Raw genomic sequence first — 23,845 nt, 5'->3', positions numbered from 1 at the left:
TGATACTTTCTCTATTTTTATTGACATCAGGAAGATGAGAATTCACAAGTATATAATTTCTTGTTACTAACCCATCTATCAATTTCTATAACCAAGCTAATAATCCCTTTGTATTTTTATGTCCTAAGTATATCCAAAATCTAAATCCTCTTCCTGCCTTCCAAGACAACCAGTCACCTGGCAAGAGACTGATGCAGCCAAGTTAGCCACGTTTCTGATTTTGGAAACAACCTATCACCTAGATTTTTCTTTAGAATAGTGTCTTCTTGAATAGACAGAACGATTACATTATGTTAGAATTTGCCAGGCTCTATGTATTACAATGCTTTGTGTACTGTGTTTAACAGCTATTTTCCCAAGACTCATTTTGAGAGTATTTGATCCCACGCACGGCTCCTTAGTCTTCAGCCTACCAGATCCCAGCTTTCTAACCCTATCACACTGGCCTTTGGTGCTGGGGTCCTACCTTGCCCTGTTCATGAGGACATGGTTTGATATTTACTCACACAAAATAAAAGCAGGGAAGAACATGGGAAGTTTTCTTAGCAAAATTTTATTTTATAAGCAAATTTCAATTTTATGAACTATATTGATAATAGAAAAAAAGGGTTCCTTGACTCATCAATAGGATATGGGTTGAACAACAGAGAGTTCTTGAATAGAATTACTGTGAAAGTAGAAACACACTCAAGTTGGACATGGAGTTAGGACTTTTTACAGTTAATGTCTTAACTGTATGCTAAGCCATTTTTATTTTATGGTATGTATCTTACCTTAACTTCCACATGTGCCATCAGTACTGCAAAATTGGTTAGGTGGTTACAAGAGCATGTAGTATGTGTCTTATTTGTTGTCAGGAGCCGACAGCCTTGGGTTGACCAATAACCTGTCATCGTGCGCTTGGAATAGCTCCAAAATGAACAGTTAGGATTGAAGTTTTCCTCAGACTGCTACAGGAAAAAAACATCAACAAAGCCAATAACTACTTTTTGATCATGTAAGTTAGGTAGGCATTTTCTTTACATCTAACACAACTTCACACTGTTTCAATTTTTGTGGAGAGGTCTACCAGAGTTTTCATATTAAGTGGGGCTTATCAATTCTAAGCAAATTTGAATATATGTTATTTATTCCCCCCTGATTAGAGGTGAATTCATTTCTCAAAAGTAATATTGAAGGAATACTAGTATCATTGTCTCAGAATCACATCAATTAATTTATACTGCAAAGCAAAGAATTGCTCTATACAATGAACTTCTGATAGCATGGTTTTAAAAAAATCTTTGTTCAATTTACAATACAATCCTTGCATATACATAAAAATATATCTACACACAAAGACATAACTACTTGTAACATCAGTTGAGCTATGCTGAGTTCCACTGAACATATTGCTAGCTCTTTTTAATTATAGAGAAGCATTTATAAATCCATCTATGAATGTTGTTACCTTAAATATATACATATACAAGAATTATTCTCCTCCCTCATTTTGGAAAAAAAATCACTAATCAGTTTATAGACAATGAATTGCTATATGTCAAAAAATAGGGAAAAAGAAAAAGGAAATTAAGACACTTCATGCTCTTGTTATAACAAATATAGATAATGTGGACAAAAAACTTCACATGCCATTTTTTTTTACCTTGATGTGTTTAACAGTGAACACCACAGGATCAGCCAAATAAACCTTATTACTGAATTCTTTGTTTATTGCTGCTGTAATAACTGGGGAATTGACGATAACAGAATGATTGGTGGACATAGCCTCTGTTCCCAACTTCATGCTGGCATTCTCCGTGGACAAATAAGGACCCAAGTTGTTATACAGGACAAAGGCCACTCTGATCTCTCCTAAAATAAGTACATATAAATTGGGAAGAAACTGATTAGCTTGTACATCCCACTTAAATTAGAGAGTTCTAATTAGATTGTAATCAAAATGTATAATATATATATATTCACAACAAAATTCAAATATTCATTTCAACCAAAGTGCCAAGTCATTAATGAGGAAAGTCAAATGATACTGAAACAACTAAGTATCAGTATTTTAAAAAAATATGAACCTCAATCCCTAACTTATTCCATACTCAGAACTTAATTCAAGATGGATCACAGTCCTAAATATAGAAATCAGAACCAGAGAGCCTCTGGAACAATATATAGGATACCTTTGTGATCTTGGGAAGGAAAAGATGCCTTGGATAGGACTCAAAAAACACTAACCATAAAATAAAAAATGGTAAACTAAACTTTATCAAAATTGAAACTTTGTGCCTATCAAAATACAGCATTAAGAATATGAATAGGCAAGCCACAAACTAGGAAATATATATACACATATGACTCAAATATATAAAGCATTTCTGCTACTCAACAGTAAAATTATAAATAACATACTAAAATGGAAAAAGACATAAAAACACCCTTTAAAAATAGGTATATAAAAAGCTAAATGGGACTTCCCTGGTGGCACATTGGTTAAGAATCTGCCTGCCAATGCAGGGGACATGGGTTTGAGCCCTGGTCTGGGAAGATCCCACATGCTGTGGAGCAACTAAGCCTGTGCGCCACAACTACTGAGCCCGTGTGCCACAACTACTGAAGCCTGCATGCCTAGAGCCCATGCTCTGCAACAAGAGAAGCCACTGCAATGAGAAGCCCGCATGCTGCAATGAAGAGTAGTCCCTGCTAGCCACAACTAGAGAAAGCCCATGTGCAGCAACAAAGACCCCACACAGCCAAAAATAAGGATATAAATAAATAAATTTTTAAAAAAGCTAATAGACACATAAAAATTAACATCATTAGTAATTAGGGAAATAAAAATTAAAATCATATTGAGATACCATTTCATACCCACTAGGATCTCTGAAATCCACACTATAAAATACTAGCCACACTAATGTTAGTAAAAATGTGGAACAAATGAAATTCTGCATACTACTGGTGAGAGTGTAATATGGTTCAACTACTTGGAAAAATGTTTGGCAATTTCTTACAAAGTTAAACATGTATCTACCCTTCCTAGATACATGAAAATATATATCCACAAAGAAAATATGTTGTATAAGAATGTTTATAACATCCTTATCCAAAACAGCTCCAAACTAGAAACAACTCAAAAATCTATCAATAGGAGAGTAAATAAATTATGGCTTATTAAAATAATAGAGTTACTATACATCAATAAAGAACAAACTAATGATAGATGGAGCATCATGACTGAATCACAAAAATATTATACTGAGATAAAGAATACAGACAGAAAGAGTACATACTGTATGATTCCAGTTACATGAAGTCTAAGAACAGGTAAAATTTGTCTTTAGAAATAGTAATGAGAAGAAAGTAGTTCATCAGGTGGGGAGATGGGGTGAGAAGAGTGAAAAGAGGTATCAGGACATTTTCTGGGTAATACATGAGATTTTCATCTTAGTTTATGTGGTGTCACAGAAGAATGTACAACTGTCACATTCATCAAGCTAAACACAAGATATGTGCATTTTATTTTATGCAAATTACAACCAAAACAAAACAAAGATTCAAAATCTTTAGCTGTGGTTGCCAAGGGGGAGATGGTGTGAGGGAGGGATGGATTGGGAGTTTGGGATTAGCAGATGCAAACGATTATATATAGAATGAGTAAACAAGGTCCTACTGTAGAGCCCAGGAAATTATATTCAATATCCTGTGATAAACCATAATGGAAAAGAATATAAAAAGAATGTATATTATGTATAACTGAATCACTGCTGTACAGCAGAAATTAACACAGTATTGTAAATCAACTATACTTCAATAAAATAAATTTAAAAAAAATCTTTGTCTTAAACTTCAATTATCATGCTCTTTTAAGATCACTATCTCCATACCTCCTTCTACCTTATTTTTTTTCCCTTATGGCGATCTTTTACAAGTAATCCTCTGTAAAGTTAACCTTCTTTTAGGATGTTTTTAAAATTTTGTGTCATTTCCTTTCTTAAAATAAGTCAAGCCCTATGTTTTACTTCCAGTATAAATTCATTTTGGCGGATCCCCAAGAGACAGGAACTGCACTGACCACTGTGGTAACTAAGACGAGGAAGCCTCAGTCCTTATCCCTGAATCTTAGAGTTAAGTGGGAATAAAGACAATAAATTTTTTTTTCTCCATTTTTTTGAGGAGGAAGGGAGCTGTCTTGCTCTTGCTCTCATGGAGATCATCTCCTAGAGAAAGAGTCAGACAATAAGCAGGCAACTTAAAAATAATAATAATAAATAATAATATAATTTCATATAATGGTAAGTAAAAATGCTATGAAGAAGCACTGGCAGAAAATGGCTAATGGGAAAATAGTGATTGGGAAAGAGTAGTCCACCTTTGAGGAGATAGGAAAAGCTTTCCTGAAGGGTTAAGATTTATAATGAGCAGTGAATGACAGAGAAGTTTCTATAAAAAGAAATATAAAATATGCATTCCAGAAGCAAGAAAATGCAAACATCTGATGAAGGAACACTCTTGGTGTGTTTGAGGAATAGAATCAAGACTGAATTAGGGAACCCTGTGCACTGTAGATAAAAATATAATTGATATAGCCACTATGGAAAATAGTATGGAGAGTCCTCAAAAAATTAAAAATAGAACTGCCATATGATCAGCAATTCTACTACTGCATATTTATCTGAAGCAAACAGAAACACTGACTTGAAAAAACCTATGCACCCTCATTTTCATTGCAGAATTATTTATAATAGCCAAGACATGTAAACAACCTAAATGTCTACTGATGGATGAATGGATAAAGAAAATGTTATATATATAATTATACATAGAGATATAAAATGGGGAATGGAATATTATTCAGCCATAAAAGGGAAATTTTGCCATTTGCTATAACCTGGATGGACCTTGAGGGCATTATGCTAAGTGAAATAAGTCAGATAAAGATAAATATCTCACTTACATGTGGAATCTTACAAACAAACAAAAAAATAAAGAAAACAGACTGCTAGTTGCTAGAGGTGAGGAGTGGGAGTAGGCAAAATGGGTGACGAAGGTAAAATGTAAAAACTTCCATTTATAAAATAAACAAGTCATGGGGATGTAATGTGTGGCATGGTGACTACAGTTAATATTGGGTTGGTCAAAAAGTTCGTTTGGGGTTTTCTATAACATCTTACGAAAAACTCGAACAAACTTTTTGGCCAACCCAATAATACTATGTTGTCTATTATGAAAGTTGATATAAGAGTACATCTTAGGGCTTCCCTGGTGGCGCAGTGGTTGAGAGTCCGCCTGCCGATGCAGGGGACGCGGGTTCGTGCCCCGGTCCGGGAAGATCCCACGTGCTGCGGAGCGGCTGGGCCCGTGAGCCATGGCCGCTGAGCCTGCGCGTCCGGAGCCTGTGCTCCACAACGGGAGAGGCCACAACAGTGAGAGGCCCACGTATCGCAAAAAAAAAAAAAAAAAAAAAAAAGTACATCTTAAAAGTTTTCCTCTCAAAAGAAAAAAAAAAAATGTAACTATGTATGGTGATGGATGTTAACTAGACTTACTGGAGTGATCATTTCACAATATATACAAATATCAAGTCATTATGTTGTACACCTGAAACAAACATAATGTGATATGTCAATTATATCTCAATTAAAAAAAAAAGAATCGGGCTTCCCTGGTGGCGCAGTGGTTGAGAATCTGCCTGCCAATGCAGGGGACACGGGTTCGAGCCGTGGTCTGGGAAGACCCCACATGCCGCGGAGCAACTAAGCCCGTGCGCCACAGCTACTGAGCCTGCGCGACTGGAGCCTGTGCTCCGCAACAAGAGAAGGCCGCAACAGTGAGAGGCCCGTGCACTGCGATGAAGAGTGGCCCCCGCTCGCCACAAGTAGAGAAAGCCCTCGCACAGAAACGAAGACCCAACACAGACAAAAATAAATAAATAAATAAATTTATAAAAAAAAAAAAAAAAAAAGAATCAAGACTAGACTGTCTGGATCACAGAGAGCATGCTAAAAACAGACATGAGGGCTTCCCTGGTGGCGCAGTGGTTGAGAGTCCGCCTGCCGATGCAGGGGACACGGGTTCGTGCCCCGGTCTGGGAAGATCCCACATGCCGCGGAGCGGCTGGGCCCATGAGCCATGGCCGCTGAGCCTGTGCGTCCGGAGCGGGTGCTCCGCAGCGGGAGAGGCCACAACAGTGAGAGGCCCACGTACCGCAAAAAACAAAACAAACAAAAAAAAACAGACGTGAGGTGGAGCAGCTGAGGCAGGAAGGAAGTGGGCTGGGGAGCATGTGGTAGGCCTGTTAAGTCACTTGATTTCATTCTAAGCATAACTGGAGGTGAACTGGTCAGACTCATGTTTCAGGAAGAACACTTTGTCAACAGGACATACTGTTGTGGGGCAAGAGTCAAAGAAGGGAAACCAGTCAGGAAGCTAATGCAGGAATCTGATTTCGTGTTATAGAAAATCTTATTCCACACTCATGTGTATAAAATTGATGATTAATAAGGACCTGCTGTATAAAAAAATTAATTAAATAAAATTCAAATTTTTAAATAAATAAATAAAAGAGTAAAAAAAAAGGAAAATCTTACTGCTGCCTCAAAATTCACAGTTAATTTAGCAACATAGTACTATTTATAAATTCAGTCTTATAAGATTTCCAACACTTATAAAGAATTTTGTTCTGCTGGTAACAAACATAATTTGTTTTTCTTGATATTATTTAACAGTCTCTTCTTTTTTCAAAACTATTTACCTTGTAATATGAAAAATCAGCTTTCAGTTGGTTGCTACAACCTGAAGTCACCTTCCTATCACCTAGCAGGTTAAAGGATCTCACTTCCTTAGCAAAAAATATGTTTAAAAAATTTTAGGGACTTCCCTAAAGTGGCACGGTGGTTAAGAATCTGCCTGCCAATGCAGGGGACAAGGGTTCGAGCCCTGGTCTGGGAAGATCCCACATGCCGTGGAACAACTAAGCCCGTGAGCCACAACTACTGAGCCCGCAAGCCACGACTACTGAAGCCTGCACGCCTAGAGCCTGTGCTCCGCAACAAGAGAAGCCACTGCAATGAGAAGCCCGTGCACCGCAATGAAGAGTAGCCCCCCTTCACTGCAACTAGAAAAAGCCCATGTGCAGAAATGAAGTCCCAGTGTAGTCAAAATATAAATAAAGAAAATTAAAAAAAAATTAATATTAGTGAAGCTTCAGACATACTTTCTCTGTGGGATTATTTATTTACTTAATTTTAATCATATTCAATGAATAAAACCTAGTACTAAATCAATCGATATCTACCAGTTCCATTCCCCAAAAGCACCTCCTTACATTTATATTTTTTATATGCTTTGCAAAGGAAGATCATAGAAACACCCTCAAAAAGAAGTTAATAAAGAAAAAACACATATAATTTTAAAATTACAAGTAAAATTTCCATTTGAAATTTTAGAAACAAAATCTGTCAACTTGGTGAGAGTTACTCCTTTTAAGGAAAACAGTCAGAACATCTGGATTTTGTTGTTTATTAATTTCCCTTACATTCAAGTTTCTGATATTTTTCTACAACTGAAAATTAACAATTTCAAAATCTAATTGAGCATTTTGTAGAGCAAATATCATTGCAATATTGTTGGTGCAGGAGCTAAGAAAGAGGAGGAAGAGGAGGTGAAGAAAGAGAACAGTGTAGTGAGAGGAGAGGAGAGCTTTTAGATAGCAGATCTAAAATTTGAAGCCAAGATGCAATGAATTAATGACAAGTTCAATTCCATCAAGCTTAATAAATAAATTCTAACCTACCATTTCGGCCATTTTGTTTTAGAGTATTTGCAGAGAGCTGGATAGTGCTTCCATGACCCATGTTTTCTGGAAACTTTAGGTCTTCTAAGTTTCCTTCAGTGCTCAGCCTTGCAACCTCCAATTCTATTAATGGCAAAGACATAATCAGTGGTCGTTGAGAAACATGACAAATTTAAGATAATCTAATTATTGAAATATTTCTGAAATCAAAACACTGGAATTAATGTTCTGTCTGCCATACTTTATAGTACTTCAGTCTTCTATTTAGAAGTTTTTTTAGTGTTTTAATTTTTTTCAAAATAAAGCAAATAAAAGCTATTAAAATCAGGTAGATAAGAATACAAGGATAGCAATTATAAAGTCTAGACTTTAAAACTCAAACTCAAATCCTTACAATTTGTCATTGACTATAAGTTTACTTCCAAATGTTATCTTTATTTTATGAATTAAGTGAAAATCCTTTTATAATCTAGAGCTGTACTATTATGTCAATATTGACTTATCTTTAAATGTAATAAGTTTGAAATAGCTTTATCAAATGTTCTGAAATAAAACTGTCAGCTACATCCTTAGACACATTAAAAATAGATTTATACTCTTTATGAGCCAATAACACAATTATCAAAAATTGTTTTATCACCTTCATGTAAATGACTGGCTTCTTTATAGTTTATAATTCAGAGACATTCTTATTATAACTGAAGTGACCCATAAGGATAAAATTTTAAATACTACTGTACATACATAGATACACACATACATAAAAACTGAAAAAAAAATACACGGACGTCATTGTAAGTGATCTCAGGCTAATATATTCAATATTGGAATGTCCTTAGGAGGATACATACATGATTATGAGGATACTTCTAAGCTAATGATAGGTGATACCCTCCTAATTATAGAAAAAGGATAACTTATCTCCACTGAAATAAAGTATCACTCATGATATCTGGTCCGCTATCGATGATACTTTTTTCTTTTCTCTCTTCTGCTGAACAAGATGATAGCTTTTTCTTGTCCCTCTCTGGCCCTTCTGTAGAACAAAGGCCACTTACGAATATTGTCTGTGTTCTCCCTGACGATGTCAGTCTTCAAAAGGTTATCAGCCAGCACAAAAGCACTTTCCTCCACAGTGTCAAGCAACATGGTGGCTGCACGTAGTTGATCACTTGTAGTCAGGTCTCTCCAGGCATTCAAGGCTTGTGGCTGGAGGAGGTTGTTAACTGTCTCGACCATTGCCTACGAAAGGATGAACAGAATGACTGAGGTCTCTAGTGAACCCACAGGGCTGTCAGAAATCCAGGCATACATGTTGCCCAGCAAGTAAGGATCAGTGGTGTGCATGAGTTCAGTATTGTCCCAGCCTCCCCTGTGACATGCTGCAGTGGAAGCATTCATTATTTTGCTCTGTAAGACCCTAGCTGAGATTTTGCAAGGCAACAGGAAAAGCTGCTTTTGTTCTGAAGGACAACAAATAGATCCATGGTTGCTTCTTAAAATCAATAGCAAAGGCTTCAATAAGACTATAGTTACATAGTTAAATTATTTGGTTGGTGAACTGTTGGCAAGTAATTTAAACTAATACTTTTATCACATCACCATAAAAAAAATGATTTTCTCTATACATCACCATAAAACTAGATGCTAAACATAACAGAAATCAAAAGGATGACTATAGACAGGACAATACAAGAATCTGTCGCCTATAGGTTGAAGGACTTTGAGCAAACCAATTTTTTTTCTTAGCTAGTAAAATGTCAGGATAGGGAAAATATCAAAGCATACATACTCCCAGGGGCTTTGGATGTGTTATGTGTGGAGAGAAACCTTCGTGCTGTTTATTACTAGGAAGGGGAATAAACAGTTGGAACTTGCTACCTACGGCCCTCAGGTGTTTTTCCTTAAAAAAAAAAACAGCAGTAGGTACACTCACACATAGAGATAAGGCACCGCGTTTCTCTTTGCTTCATCCAAAAGAATCATCTTTCTAGTTACAATTTATATATTTCCTGTGGTTAGCTCAATACTCCAGGTTACAAGAAAAGACAGTTCTTCCAATAAGGTCTTCTTAAGGTTTCACTCAAACATAGAGAATTGCAAAACAGAAAAATACAACACCGGCAGTTTGAAAGTGATCATCCTTGAACCTGTTGATTATCAAATACGCATCTAATCTGGAAATGAAGTTGAATAAACAGCCAACACAGGCAATTTCCAGGCAGCACATAGGTGTTTAGAAACAGGACTCACATTATTGACACTGTTGGCAGAGGGACAGGGAAAGACTGGAGAAATATCCATTACAGCTGCAGTGTTTTCTTCCCGCTGGTGTTTTTATAGTAACTAAGTAACAACTGTTAAAAATTCAGCTTCATAATGAAACACCTTGGCTGCCAATTAACACCAGCTTCAAAAACTAATTTGCCTTTTGATAAAAATTGTTTTTCTTGATATTTTTCCCAGCTATTCCAAGTTCTGGCCAAAAATCATCATCACTGGACTTTTATGTAAAATAGTTCTACTTGCAACTTGAGTATTTTGCATCATTTAAAAAAAACCTCTCGAGTTTAATGACTGGTTATTTTCACATAGTATGCTTAGCTCTGTCACTTGTTCTGGGTTTAAAGCATGACCTAGAAGCCAGACAAAAGCATTTCTGGATCACAACAATCTGATCTGCTTTTCAGGAAGTTTTCTATGGGGTGATGCCAACAGGATATGCCAAAAAAAGGAGGTGCCAGATAGAAATCAAACAAAAAGAAGTTTAGGTATTTTCTGACGCCAAACAGAGGACACTGACCTCTTGAGTGTAAGGAAGTATTCTTTCTGGGATTAGATGATCCTCTGAATTCATTAGAAATGCTCTGAAAATCTCATATGAAACAGAAATTATGCCTGTGCTTTATGGAGCAGCCATTTTAATGTTAGTGAATAATCTTACATTGATTAATTTAAACCTTACCTCAGGGAAAAATTTTTGGGAATAATGCAATGTTTCTGTTCTGCTCTTTATTGCTTTTAATGTTTTAAATTTTAAAAAGGCAAAAGGAGGAAAGAAAGAAAACAAAAAAGAAAAAGAAGCAACTATGGTCAACTCTGGGAATGTTCTAAATAGAAAACTGTTTACAACAGACTACTTTAGCTAAAATACTGTCTTTAAATTGACAGCAAATAAATCAAACACACCCCATTATCTTAGTTTTGCAACTGAAAATGTATAAGGTGCAATATTTTTTCATAGTTATACATTTTGTATACATTTCAACAACTGCATCTTCCCAAATAAAATATAGTCTTTAGAGAAGTTTTCTATTAAAGGCCAAAGGATTTCCAAGTTCATTGCAGAAACGACAGACTTAAAATATGGCCCTAAATCCTGGGTGGGTTAAGACACAAATCTAATATTTATTTATTCGTAAAACAGCACCTGTTATGATTGCCCAAGTATAACTGAAAGGAAATGTCAACACAAGAATTGAGAGAGAGAATTCTCTAGTGCTAAAATCAGTATAGGATTTGGAACTACACCTGCTGAGTTTTTAACTGTACGCTGCCACTTTACTAGTTGTGTGCTGTTGGGCAAGTTACTTCACTTCTCTGTATTCACCTATAAATTGGAGATGATAATATAATCATTTCATAAGGTTGCCTGGCTCATAATAAGTGTTTAGGTGCAATCTTTACTTCATTTGATATCGAAGTCCAGTGTGGGAAGAAAAGAGGTCTTCACTGAATAAAGCACAAGTCATACCCGATAATTGCAAAATATTCACACTGAAGTGAGATCTGGAAGGAATACCTCTTCTACAATGCAATCTTCATAAACAGACCTGTCACACAACTTTACTACTAAGGAACGGGAGGAACATGTGTATTAAATAGTTCATAATGTGTGTTCCAGAGGCTTGAACTAACTGACCCGTTTTCTGCTAGTGAGATAGCACAATTAAGTCAATCTTAATAGCTTTATAATTGATACAATTTGTGTAAGCTTTCCAAAGGTTGCTGATGTGTCCCTGTTACCATTTTAATGAAGGCCAATTAAATAGGCACAACTCTTCGATGGTAAAAGAATATATTTCGTTTTCCCTATATATTTTGCATTTATATATTTACCCATAAATAATGACATCTGGTAATTAAGTTTTCCATATTTTTTTTTCTTTTTTGGTCAAACTACTTATTTCCATTGCTTTCATTAGCTCAACAACATTTCTTTAAAAAACAGGTTGATTTTCATTGTATTTGGTTACAAAGAAATGAGCTTGACTACACTTAGAACCAAAGTTGAACAGGAAATATACAATGAATTTGATTAAAGTGAGGTGCTGTGGCATTACTTTAATGTCCAACAGCTCTCATTAATTTCTATTTTCTGCTATAATTTTTTTTCTGACCTAAAATTTACATTCTAAAGTTGGACGGAAATAAGATTGGTTCTGAATATATCTTAAAAAAATTTATATTCTCACCACAGTGCCTTGATCCAGAAGGAAAAAACAAACAAACAAAAAACACCTAATGGTTTTGACATGTATAGACTGAAATAATCTAAATTTTGAGAAGTTAATTTAGTCAACAATATCTTTGCCAGAAGCTAAATGTTAATTCACTCCATTATCTTTTTTAAAACACTAGAAACTGAATAGGAGATGGACATTGGAAATGTACATTCTGGTTCTGCCACTAAATTTGTGTGCCTTTGAACAAACTGATGTTTTCTAACCAATCAACAACGTGTAAAATACAAAAGAAAATAAAACTCATCGTGTTTCAATTCGAGGGTGGTTAGGGGCATTCTACTATTAGATATTACTCTCCTCATTATACAGTTTATGGACTAGACTCTAAAGTCACTTTTTTTTTTTAAGTCTTTATTGAATTTGTTACAATATTGCTTCTGTTTTATGTTTTGGTTTTTTGGCCAGGAGGCATGTGGGATCTTAGCTCCCTAGCCAAGGGATCGAACCTGCTCCCCCTGCGTTGGAAGGAGAAGTGTTAACCACTGGACCACCAGGGAAGCCCCTAAAGTCACTTTTGACTTTATAAAAATCAAATATAAATTAGGAAGTGTGAAAAGTCACTTAGATTCATACCAGGATCATGTACATAACATACCCTTCTGGACATATATTTGTATTACACAATATTATTGAAACTCTTAAGCAAATTCATTTGACTAATTTTACTCAGAGCATATAATTGTAGTATGTTTGTTAAAAGATGTTATAAACTGTATAATCACACTTTATATATTTCAAAAGGGAAGATGTACTTATTTGTTATAACTACTGTGAAAAATTTTGGAGAAAAACAGCTATATACCCTTCCAATAACAACTTTTGTCATTTTTCCAGGAGAATGTGCTTGTGAAATAGTCTAGGATTCCTTGGCAAGAATACATAAAAGGGAGCTTCCCTGGTGGTGCAGTGGTTGAGAGTCCATCTGCCGATGCAGGGACACGGGTTCATGCCCCGGTCCGGGAAGATCCCACATGCCGCGGAGCAGCTGGGCCCATGAGCCATGGCCGCTGAGCCTGCGCATCCGGAGCCTGTGCTCCGCAACGGGAGAGGCCACAACAGTGAGAGGCCCGCGTACCGCACAAAAAAAAAAAGAAAGTTAAAGAATACATAAAAGCGTCCGTGGTTGAAGTAAGTCAGAAAGAGAAAAACAAACACCGTATACTAACACATATATATGGAATCTAAAAGAACCTAGGGGCAAGACAGGAATAAAGACGCAGATGTAGAGAATGGACTTGAGGACACAGGGAGGGGGAAGGGTAAGCTGGGACGAAGTGAGAGAGTGGCATGGACATATACACACTACCAAACGTAAAATAGATAGCTAGTGGGAAGCAGCCGCATAGCACAGGGAGATCAGCTTGGCGCTTTGTGACCACCTAGACGGGTAGGATAGGGAGAGTGGGAGGGAGGGAGACGCAAGAGGGAAGAGATATGGGGATATATGTATAGCTGATTCACTTTGTTATACAGCAGAAACTAACCACACCATTGTAAAGAAATTATACTCCAATAAAGATGTTAAAAAAAAAAAAAAGGATCCATGGTGAAAAACATATCAATTGCACTTCTTACTGAGGTGAGCTGTAGATCTTAAACTAGGTAAGCAGAACCACCTGGGAAACTTAGTTACCCTTCTTCCTTTGCTTGAAACCACTAGAATAAAGATCCAAATAGAACGAATGTCTTGTGAAAAGATATACAACTATACCACCATGGTATTTTTCTGAAGACAAGCTTTTTGATCATGATCTCATTCAGGTTTTAACTCAGGTATCAACTGCTCAAAGAGGTCTTCCACTATCAGCATATCTAGGCAGAGTCTCCCACTCTTAAATCCAAGATCTGTTTTGTTTTCTTTGTATCATGTATCATTATCTAAGGTATGTCAGATATTTATTTACCTACAGGACTCTCTCAGTCAAGATCTCTCACTCAAGAAAAGGCAAGCTTCATGAGGGTGGTGACTGTGTCATCTGTAAGTGCCAAAAACTCTGCCTGGAACATAGTAAGTGTTCAATAACTCTTTGCTGAATGACTGCCATCCAGTGAAGATTCACACATGAGTTTTCTCCCTTTTCACACCAGCAGAAAACAAATCTCTGATTTTATAAGAGCAAAGATTATCTAAGCACAAATGAAAAAGCCTATTAGCTAGCCAATGTTATCTGAATCATTATCATTTCAGAGACTCAATGTCACAACAGGTTCCGATTTTAGTACTTATTCACCTCTAACAGAATTATCCATATTTGGGTCTGGCATTCTCACTAGCTTATGATGTCCTCAGGGGATACATCATGTTCATTTGTATTTTTCCAGGGTAAATTTTAGCGCCTTGAGACATTTTGGGTATTCGATAAATGCCCATTAAACAAAAATAACCTACTTTTAATATCAAATCATGAATAAAATAGGGAAACTGAAAACATCTTCGTTTAGTTCTATAACTTTTTGTTGTGTCTCCCGAGAAGTCTTCTGAGTGCTCAGATATCAGCATGGTTTGGAAGGAAGGCAAGGTGAATTACAGGGAATTAAGGAGAAAAGCAGAAGCACAGGTTATTGTAGTGAATGCAGATCACTATGCATAATGACAATATATTCTATAAAAAGCTTTCCACAATGTTTTATTTATTTATTTTGGGTTTTTTTTTTTTTTTGGCTGAGCCACGTGGCCTGTGGGATCTTAGTTCCCTGACCAGGGATTGAACCCACGCCCTCTCAGTGAAAGCTCAGAGTCCTAACCACTGGACCACCAGGGAATTCCCCCAAATGTTTTAAAATGTACCAAAGCTCACTTTCAATGCAACTCAATGAGGTTTTATTAAATATGTATGATATGCAAAGAACTAGGGAAGTCACTGTTGCGTGATGTTAGGAAAAATAAGGAAAACATGGAATCTGTTCTCAATTTGCCTATACTCCAAAGCAGAAGGTAAGCACGTCACATGGGACAAAAAGTAATGAATTCTTGCTGAGGAGGATCAAGAAAAGACCCCAGAGGTGTTTGGTTTTGAGTGGGATACTAAAAGATGAATAAACTTTCTTTAATTATGATGAGGAAATTTGAAGCTAAGGAACATAACAAGCAAGTTGATGATTAAAAAAAATAAAAAAAAGAAGGTACCAAGGCAAGTTATTTGTTTGGTTTGAGGCGAGGAGCATGTATGTGCATGGAAAGATAGTTTAAGAGATGAGTACAGTGAGAGAAATGGTAAGTAGAAGTCAGGTTTTAGAAGATCTGCAGTAGGATGGAAGTTTGGTTTTTATTGTGTAGAAAATGTACAGCCGTTAAAGATATTTAAGCAAAGGAGTTATAAGCTTAGATCTTAAGTTCTTCAGTTCATTTATTATATTTTTAAGTTCTCTTGTGTTAAAATAAAGGAAAGATTTATATATATGCAGATTATCATCAGGCAGCCCATTAGAAAGTTAAGAGCAAAGGTTTCCTACTAGTAGATAAATTTAAATTAATAAATTGCTGACATCCTTTTGAAAAAATGCCTAGTAACATGAAATTTTATTTTACTCTTTACTTCCACATCTTTGTTTTTTGATGTGTTCTCCTGAATGCAATATTTCTTTATCAATATATACAGTAATCATGCTGAACACTGTTATATTCTCACTATATTGTACATATGGTTATGTTTAAATATATTTCATGTATAAATTTCAGGATATATAGAGAAAGACAAATAAGTCTTCAGGTCTTCTCTACTCTCATTTCTTGCTTTCTCACTATATATATATATATATACATATATATAGAGAGAGAGAGAGAGAAAGAGAGAGTTTACATTGATTTATAATTAAAAAAATAAAAACAATTTTTCTTTCATTCTTCATTTTTGACTTCTTGATATAAAGTTTATTAGTTGAGAATAAAATAAAATAGAGTAAAAGTTTACAATCATTCCTGAATAATGCACATTGTACTCCAATTTATGTTTAGACATTGATTCGAATCGAAAATTTAAAGGTCAAATGTTAGAAGTCTTCAAAACAGTTTTAAACTTGCAGGTTTTTTATTAGAAGTCAAGATGAGTAACTGATAATTTACACATCTGATCAATAAACCTAAGGTTCTTTTTATAATCACTGTCATTTAATATTACTAAGCATATAAAAACCACTAATCTCTGAACTCCCTTTTACATTACAGTGAAGTGTTGGTATCTTCAAGTCTTAAATTAGATTGCATAACACAACTGACCTTAATATAGTAATAAGAACATTTAGTAGTAGAACAAGGTGAAACTAAAATTTCATAGAAATGGTTCTGCCTCTTCAAGAAACCCCTTGTTATTTAAAAATGTATTATTTTTTAGCAAACTGTAATTGTATTATTTTTAAAATCTTATTTAGAGTTAAATGATTGAACACTGTCAAATCTATGATGTTTTATAGGAATTAAATGGAGCTATAAACTTGACTCAAACTTTCTGCTAACTCAACATTCATTCAACAAATATTAACTAAGTACCTTCAATTGGGATACTGCAAGAAGGACAGATATTCTCCCTTCCCTCAAAGTGGTAACAATATAGTGAGACCGCTAAATAAAATACGACATGACAAGCATTATAATAGTGGAAACACGGGGTTCAAGCGTTGTATTAGGCTCCATGAAGTAAAATTTCAAGCTTAAATACAACATTGACCAAACAGGCAAGGGGTAAACATGTGTTTATACATACAGAAGTGAAAGAGAACAGGCATCTCAGAGGAATTGAAAAAAAATTCCTTACAGTAGAGCAGAGTGCAAAGGGTTCAGTGACAAGATTAGTAAGTGAAGGCTAGTTTTCAAAGAGGCTTGCAAACCTTGTTAAGATAATTTGCAATTCTTCCAAAAGGCACCAATAAGTCACTGAAAAATTTAAGGTAGGGGAGTGATATAAAATACAATGGTTAATATTTACTGAGTGTGTTCCAGACTGTCATCTAAATGCTTTTTATGCATCAGCTCCTTTAATTTTGAGAATAACCCAACAGGTAGATGTAGTTATTATTCTCATCTTGCAGTGAGAAAATTGAGACTCAGAGAAGTTTTTTTTTTTCTTTCTGTCATCCTTATGCAGGGGCCATGCTAATCTTCTCTGTATCGTTCCGATTTTAGTATAATGTGCTGTCGAAGCGAGCACGAGACTCAGAGAAGTTAACTTGCTAAAGGCTAATTAGTTAACATAGGGCAGAACCAGGGTTCAAATCCATGCATTCTGGCTCTGGGAATGGAGAAAAATAGAGATTCCAAAAATATTTAAAACAATTTGTTGATTAATTTACAGTTGGAAAGGGAAATGAAGTGAAATGCACAGAATTTGGGGGTAGGCAATGAGGTGGTACTCACTTAAAATGGGAATAAAGGAAAAGGAGCAAATTTTTGGTGTTAAAAGGTAGAGGATGTAAGTACATGTTGGGGGAAAGTGTGCAAAACATGATGAATTCAGGTTTGTTTATTTTGAATGCAAAGTACTTGCATTGAATTAATTTAAAAGGTCTAGAGAAGACTTGTAGGGGAGAAAAGTAACCTTCCACTACCCTCTTAGGTTCGGTGACAAGACCTGAGAATTAAACTGACATAGAGTAACAGGAAAAAAAGCACACAAGTTTTATTTAATACAAGGGATACTTCATACGAAAAATAAAGACCTGAAGAAGTAGTTAGGACTGAGAGTTTACCTGCTTTTTTAACCAGAGAATGGTAAATTTGTGATGAAGTGTAAACATAAAGGAAAAGGGATTAAGCTACTAGGGGCACTAAATTGTGGGAAAGCGACTAGGAAATACATGGGGGAAACAAGTGGAAAATAAGGGTTATTTTCATTTTTGTACATTTTTTTGCTCAGATCCATTTTGGCATTGACTCCCACTCTCTGGTGATAAGAATGTTCTGCTCTTCCTGCCACATGGAAATTTTACAATCTGCTTTTAGATAGAAAGGGGGGGGATCAGAAAGCCCTTCTTCATCTGCTGTTTCTCAATTGCCTTTAGTTCAAAATAATGTGCCAAAGTGACAGGTTTTGGGGTGGCATATTCTTAACCTCTTCAGTCTGCAGTTTACTAAGATATCTGCTCTTGGCATAAAGGTTTAGGCATCATAAATTCAGGAAGCTCATTGAAGCCACTGAGATGTCTGACATTACCCAGATAAACTGAGTAGAAGGAGAAGAACTGATGACCTAGAAACACTAATGATAAAGAAGAAAATGTAGAAAGAATAGTCGACAACTGAGATGAAGCAAGAGTAAGTTGACAGAAGAGTGTGGTATCACAGAAGTCAAGGGAAGATTGTTTCCATCAATTTCAAAATGAACTCAATCATAAAAGTATTAAAAAAGTCCTTCTTGGGCTTCCCTGGTGGCGCAGTGGTTGAGAGTCCGCCTGCCGATGCAGGGGACATGGGTTCGTGCCCCGGTCCGGGAAGATCCCACATGCCGCGGAGCGGCTAGGCCCGTGAGCCATGGCCGCTGAGCCTGCGCGTCCGAGCCTGTGCTCCGCAACGGGAGAGGCCACAACAGTGAGAGGCCCACGTAACGCAAAAAAAAAAAAAAAAAAAAAGTCCTTCTTGAAATAATAACTCTAGATTTTTTTCTGGGTAACTAGTAAAATGGTTGTACAATAAAGAGTAAAGCTATGGAGAAGCTGCTTTTGAGGGATAATCAGTTCAATTTTAAGTATCTTTACTTTGAAGTAGGACATTTATTCATTCAATAAGTATTTCTTGAGCATTTAATATGTCCCAATACTGTTCTAGACTCTTGATATACATCTTAAACAAAGCAGAAAAGGGGAAAAAAATCCTAGAACTAAATGTTCTGGCAAGGAAAGTAAACTTAAAATTAGATAGATTTATCTATCTATCTATCATCTAACTATCTAGTAAAATAAAAGTAAAATATACATGATAGGGGGATCTAGAGTCAGGGGTAGGGTTGGGGACAGGGTAGCTTGTGATTTTACCTAGGATGGTCCAGTGGGCCTCCTTGAAAGTGTAACAATTTAAAAAAGGCAAAGTTGATGAGAGAGTTACCCATGCAGATACTTGGAGGAGATATTCCAATCAGGGGGAACAAACAGAATAAAAGTCCACAAGTGGAAACATGCTCTGCATGTTCCAAAACCTTAAGGAGGCCCATGTTTGGAGCTTTTTACAGAAAACAGGAGGGGTAGGACTGAACCACATCAATTGAGTAGGCAAACACTGCACAAAAATGTAGTTTTCAGGTGAAGACTGGGAATTCAGTTATAAATGGAGGTGTCAGAAAAAAAAAATGTGAAGATGTTGAGAAGTTAGCTTGAAATGAATTTTGGAGTTCAGGAAAGTGGTCTGTGCTACAGATAACATTTGTGAGTCTTAGGAACATAGGTGGTATTTAAATCAATGAGCTCACCCAGGGAGTGTGGGGACAAAGAGAAAACAAGAATAGACTGAGCTAGGAGGCACTCCAACCCAAGGGTTTGGGAGAAAAGGAACCAGCAAAGGAGACTGGAAAGAAGCATCAAGAGGAGGAAACCCAAGAGAATGAGCTGTCCTGATGAGAATGTATCAAGGAAAAGGGAGTGGGGAGTGATCAACTGTGTTGGATGTTTCTGATTGGTTAAGTACGAGGGATTGACAATTGACTACTGAGTTTAGCAGCATGAAATCCTTAATGACCTCAGCAAGTGCAGTTGCAATAAGGTAGTGAGGGCAAAAGCCTGATGAGGTGAAATCAAGAGAGAATACGAGGAGAGGGATTGGTGATAGTGAGTGTAGACAAGTGTTTTGAGAATTTCTACTGCAGTGGAAATACCAGCAAGCAATAGGAAACATTAGCCAGAAGGCTCAATTGAAAGGTAAATATTTAGAAGTCACTTTTTGTGTGCTAAGTAGAATTTAAATGGTATTGGGGATATAGAAATAAAAGTGGCACTGTTCCTTTCCAAGGAGCTCCGAAATACAAAAGTGAACAGATATTAAAATATAGCTTGACAACATTTAGAGAAGAGCTAACACCCATCCTTCTCAAACTCTTCCAAAAAATTGCTGAGGAAGGAACACTCCCAAACTCATTCTATGAGGCCACCATCACCCTGATACCAAAACAAGACAAAGATACTACAAAAAAAGAAAATTACAAACCAATATCACTCATGAATATAGATGCAAAAATCCTCTACAAAATACTAGCAAACAGAATCCAACAACACATTAAAAGGATCATACACCATGATCAAGTGGGATTTATCCCAGGGATGCAAGGATTCTTCAATATACGCAAATCAATCAATGTGATACACCATATTAACAAACTGAAGAATAAAAACCATATGATCATCTCCATAGATGCAGAAAAAGCTTTTGACAAAACTCAACACCCACTGATGATAAAAACTCTGCAGAAAGTGGGCATAGGGGGAACCTACCTCAACATAATAAAGGCCATATATGACAAACCCACAACAAACATCATTCTCAGTGGTGAAAAACTGAAAGCGTTTCCTCTAAGATCAGGAACAAGACAAGGATGTCCACTCTCACCACTATTATTCAACATAGTTTTGGAAGTCCTAGCCATGGCAATCAGAGAAGAAAAAGAAATAAAAGGAATACAAATTGGAAAAGAAGTAAAACTGTCAAACTCTATACACTGTTTGCAGATGACACAATACTATACATAGAGAATCTTAAAGATGCCAGCAGAAAACTACTAGAGCTAATCAATGAATTTGGTAAAGTTGCAGGATACAAAATTAATGCACAGAAATCTCTTGCATTCCTATACACTAATGATGAAAAATCTGAAAGAGAAATTAAGGAAACACTCCCATTTACCATTGCAACAAAGAGAATAAAATACCTAGGAATAAACCTACCTAGGGAGACAAAAGACCTGTATGCAGAAAACTATAAGACACTGATGAAAGAAATTAAAGATGGTACCAACAGATGGAGAGATATACCATGCTCTTGAATTGGAAGAATCAATATTGTGAAAATGACTATACTACCCAAAGCAATCTACAGATTCAATGCAATTCCTATTAAAGGAAACCACAAAGAAGACAAAAAGACAACCCTCAAAATGGGAGAAAATATTTGCAAACAAATCAATGGACAAAGGATTAATCTCCAAAATATATAAACAGCTCATGCAGCTCAATTTTAAAAAAAAACAACCCAATCCAAAAACGGGCAGAAGACCTAAATAGATATTTCTCTAAAGAAGACACACAGATGGCCGAGAAGCACATGAAAAGCTGCTCAACATCACTAATTATTAGATAAATGCAAATCAAAACTACAATGAGGTATCACCTCACACCAGTTAGAATGGGCATCATCAGAAAATCTACAAGCAACAAATGCTGGAGAGGGTGTGGAGAAAAGGGAACCCTCTTGCACTGTTGGTGGGAATGTAAATTGATACAGCCACTATGGAGAACAGTATGGAGGTTCCTTAAAAAACTAAAAATAGAATTACCATATGACCCAGCAATCCCACTACTGGGCATATACCCAGATAAAACCATCATTCAAAAAGACACGTGCACCCCAATGTTCATTGCAGCACTATTTACAATAGCCAGGTCATGGAAGCAACCTAAATGCCCATCGACAGGCAAATGGATAAAGAAGATATGGTACATATATACAATGGAATATTACTCAGCCATAAAAAGGAATGAAATTGGGTCATTTGTAGAGACGTGGATGGATCTAGAGACTGTCATACAGAGTGAAGTAAGTCAGAAAGAGAAAAACAGATATCGTATATTAACGCATATATGTGTAACCTATAAAAATGGTACAGATGAATTGGTTTGCAGGGCAGAAATTGAGACAGAGATGTAGAGAACAAACGTATGGACACCAAGGGGGGAAAGCAGCGGGGTGTGGGGGTGGTGTTGTGATGTACTGGGAGATTTTGATTGATATGTATACACTGACATGTACAAAATGGATGACTAAGAAGAACCTGCTGTATAAAAAAAAATTAAATTAAATTAAAAAGTATATATAGCTTGATAATTGCTGTAATAAGAGGAAAAGCGAGGATGTATAAGAGGGCATTTATCCTAGGTGGGAGAAAGAATGCTCCTTTACAGTCACTGGCTTATAATGTAGGTGTTGGCAGATAAGTCAACGTTACTGAGAAGAAAGGATGGAGAAAGGAGAACAAATATAGAAGTAATCCAAGCAGAACATAACTGTGCCTTAAAAGGCACAGAGACATGAACTGCAAGTACTTAGGTGGTTTGGGAGTGTAGAATCTAAGAATATGGAAGGCGTCAGCTAAAGATATGGGAAATCAGGTATGGGAAAAGAGGAGTCAAATTCTCAAACACTGTAGTCCAAAACAGGAAATTTTTTCTTTAGTGAAAAAGAGAGTAATGGACAGTCTTTGAGTGGGATCAAGTCTTAATCAGATTTGCATCTTTAAAACATTATTCAGCAGTAGGGAGAATGGAATGACAAATTTCTAAGTGTTTAAAGTGGTTGATTAAGGTTTTTTGAGAATTACCTACATAAAGGTGATAACTGAGCAGCAATAATGAATATCAGAGGAAAACTAAATTTGCAACCAAATTAATCTTGCAAAAATCTACTGTCACAACCCTAGTTAAAACTCTTCAATGGCATTCAGAATCTTGACTCCTTCCCGTAGATTTCCTAGCCCTGTATTCTCCTTCAACCCAGTGCTTCAGGCATATTATCCTTCTTTCTATTTCCAGAACTCTCCAATCTCACTTGGCCATGATAGGTGACCTCTGATTCTAGAATGCTTTTTCTCTAGATAGGCACATGGCTGATCTCTTACTGCCAGGAGTCAGCTGCACTGTCATCTCCCAGATACACACAGTCTAAAGTAACCAAGCAGTTACTTTAACTCATGATTCTGTTTTAATTCTCTGCATAGTACATCGGCCATTATCTTCTTTTATTATTTTGATTGCTTTACTGTCTATTTCCTTCCCAAACTCCAGTTTGCTAAACTAGGATGTGAGCTCTGCAAGAATAGTAATCCTGTCTGTCTTTACCTTTGAATCACTGCACCTGGTACAGTGCCTGAAGCACAGGAGCTCAACAAATATTGTCTGAGTGAGTAAATGAATGAATATTTCTATGCTCCTTTTAAGTATACACACTAATTATTTTAAATGGAAAATATATTTTCTGACTTTAAAAAGGACAATCTTGCAGGAAAGTCTGAAAAACTGTCACAGCCTAGAGGAGCCTAAGGAGATATGATGTTTAAATGTAATGTGATATCCTGATAGGATCCTGAAACAGAAAAGGCATACTTAAAAACTAAGTGAATCTGAACTATGCATTTTAGTTAATAATAATATATCAATATTGGTTCATTAATTATAATGAATGTACCATACTAATGTAAGGTTGTAATAGTAAAGGAAACTCTGTGTGTAGGAGGGATATATGGTATTGGAACTCGATACTAACTGACCAATTTTCTGTAAGTCTAAAACTTTTCCAATAAATACTCTGTACTAGTAAAAAAAAAAAAAATTAAAAAGTATACGTTGT

The 23,845-nt window shown here is 36.1% G+C and overlaps 1 protein-coding gene and 1 non-coding gene across 2 annotated transcripts in view; both read right to left on the bottom strand.

Moving 5' to 3' along the window:
• The window catches only part of ADGRL3 (adhesion G protein-coupled receptor L3), an 874,918-nt gene that overhangs the window by 129,088 nt on the left and 721,985 nt on the right, over nucleotides 1–23,845 (bottom strand). The window contains exons 12-15 of the mRNA XM_073805306.1: nucleotides 8,845–9,028; nucleotides 7,787–7,909; nucleotides 1,646–1,854; nucleotides 774–950 (exon numbers count right to left, since the gene is read on the bottom strand). Coding sequence (XP_073661407.1) covers nucleotides 774–950; nucleotides 1,646–1,854; nucleotides 7,787–7,909; nucleotides 8,845–9,028 — 693 coding nt within the window. The remainder of the gene's footprint in view (nucleotides 1–773; nucleotides 951–1,645; nucleotides 1,855–7,786; nucleotides 7,910–8,844; nucleotides 9,029–23,845) is intronic.
• On the bottom strand, nucleotides 17,349–17,456 carry LOC117312517 (U6 spliceosomal RNA). Its single transcript, XR_004526841.1, has one exon. It is a non-coding gene; the product is annotated as a U6 spliceosomal RNA (small nuclear RNA).

The sequence above is a fragment of the Tursiops truncatus genome, chromosome 5 (genome assembly GCF_011762595.2).
Source record: "Tursiops truncatus isolate mTurTru1 chromosome 5, mTurTru1.mat.Y, whole genome shotgun sequence".
Lineage (NCBI taxonomy): Eukaryota > Metazoa > Chordata > Mammalia > Artiodactyla > Delphinidae > Tursiops > Tursiops truncatus.
The sequence above is the reverse complement of the archived record's forward strand: the minus strand, read 5'-3'. Positions and strand labels throughout refer to the sequence as shown.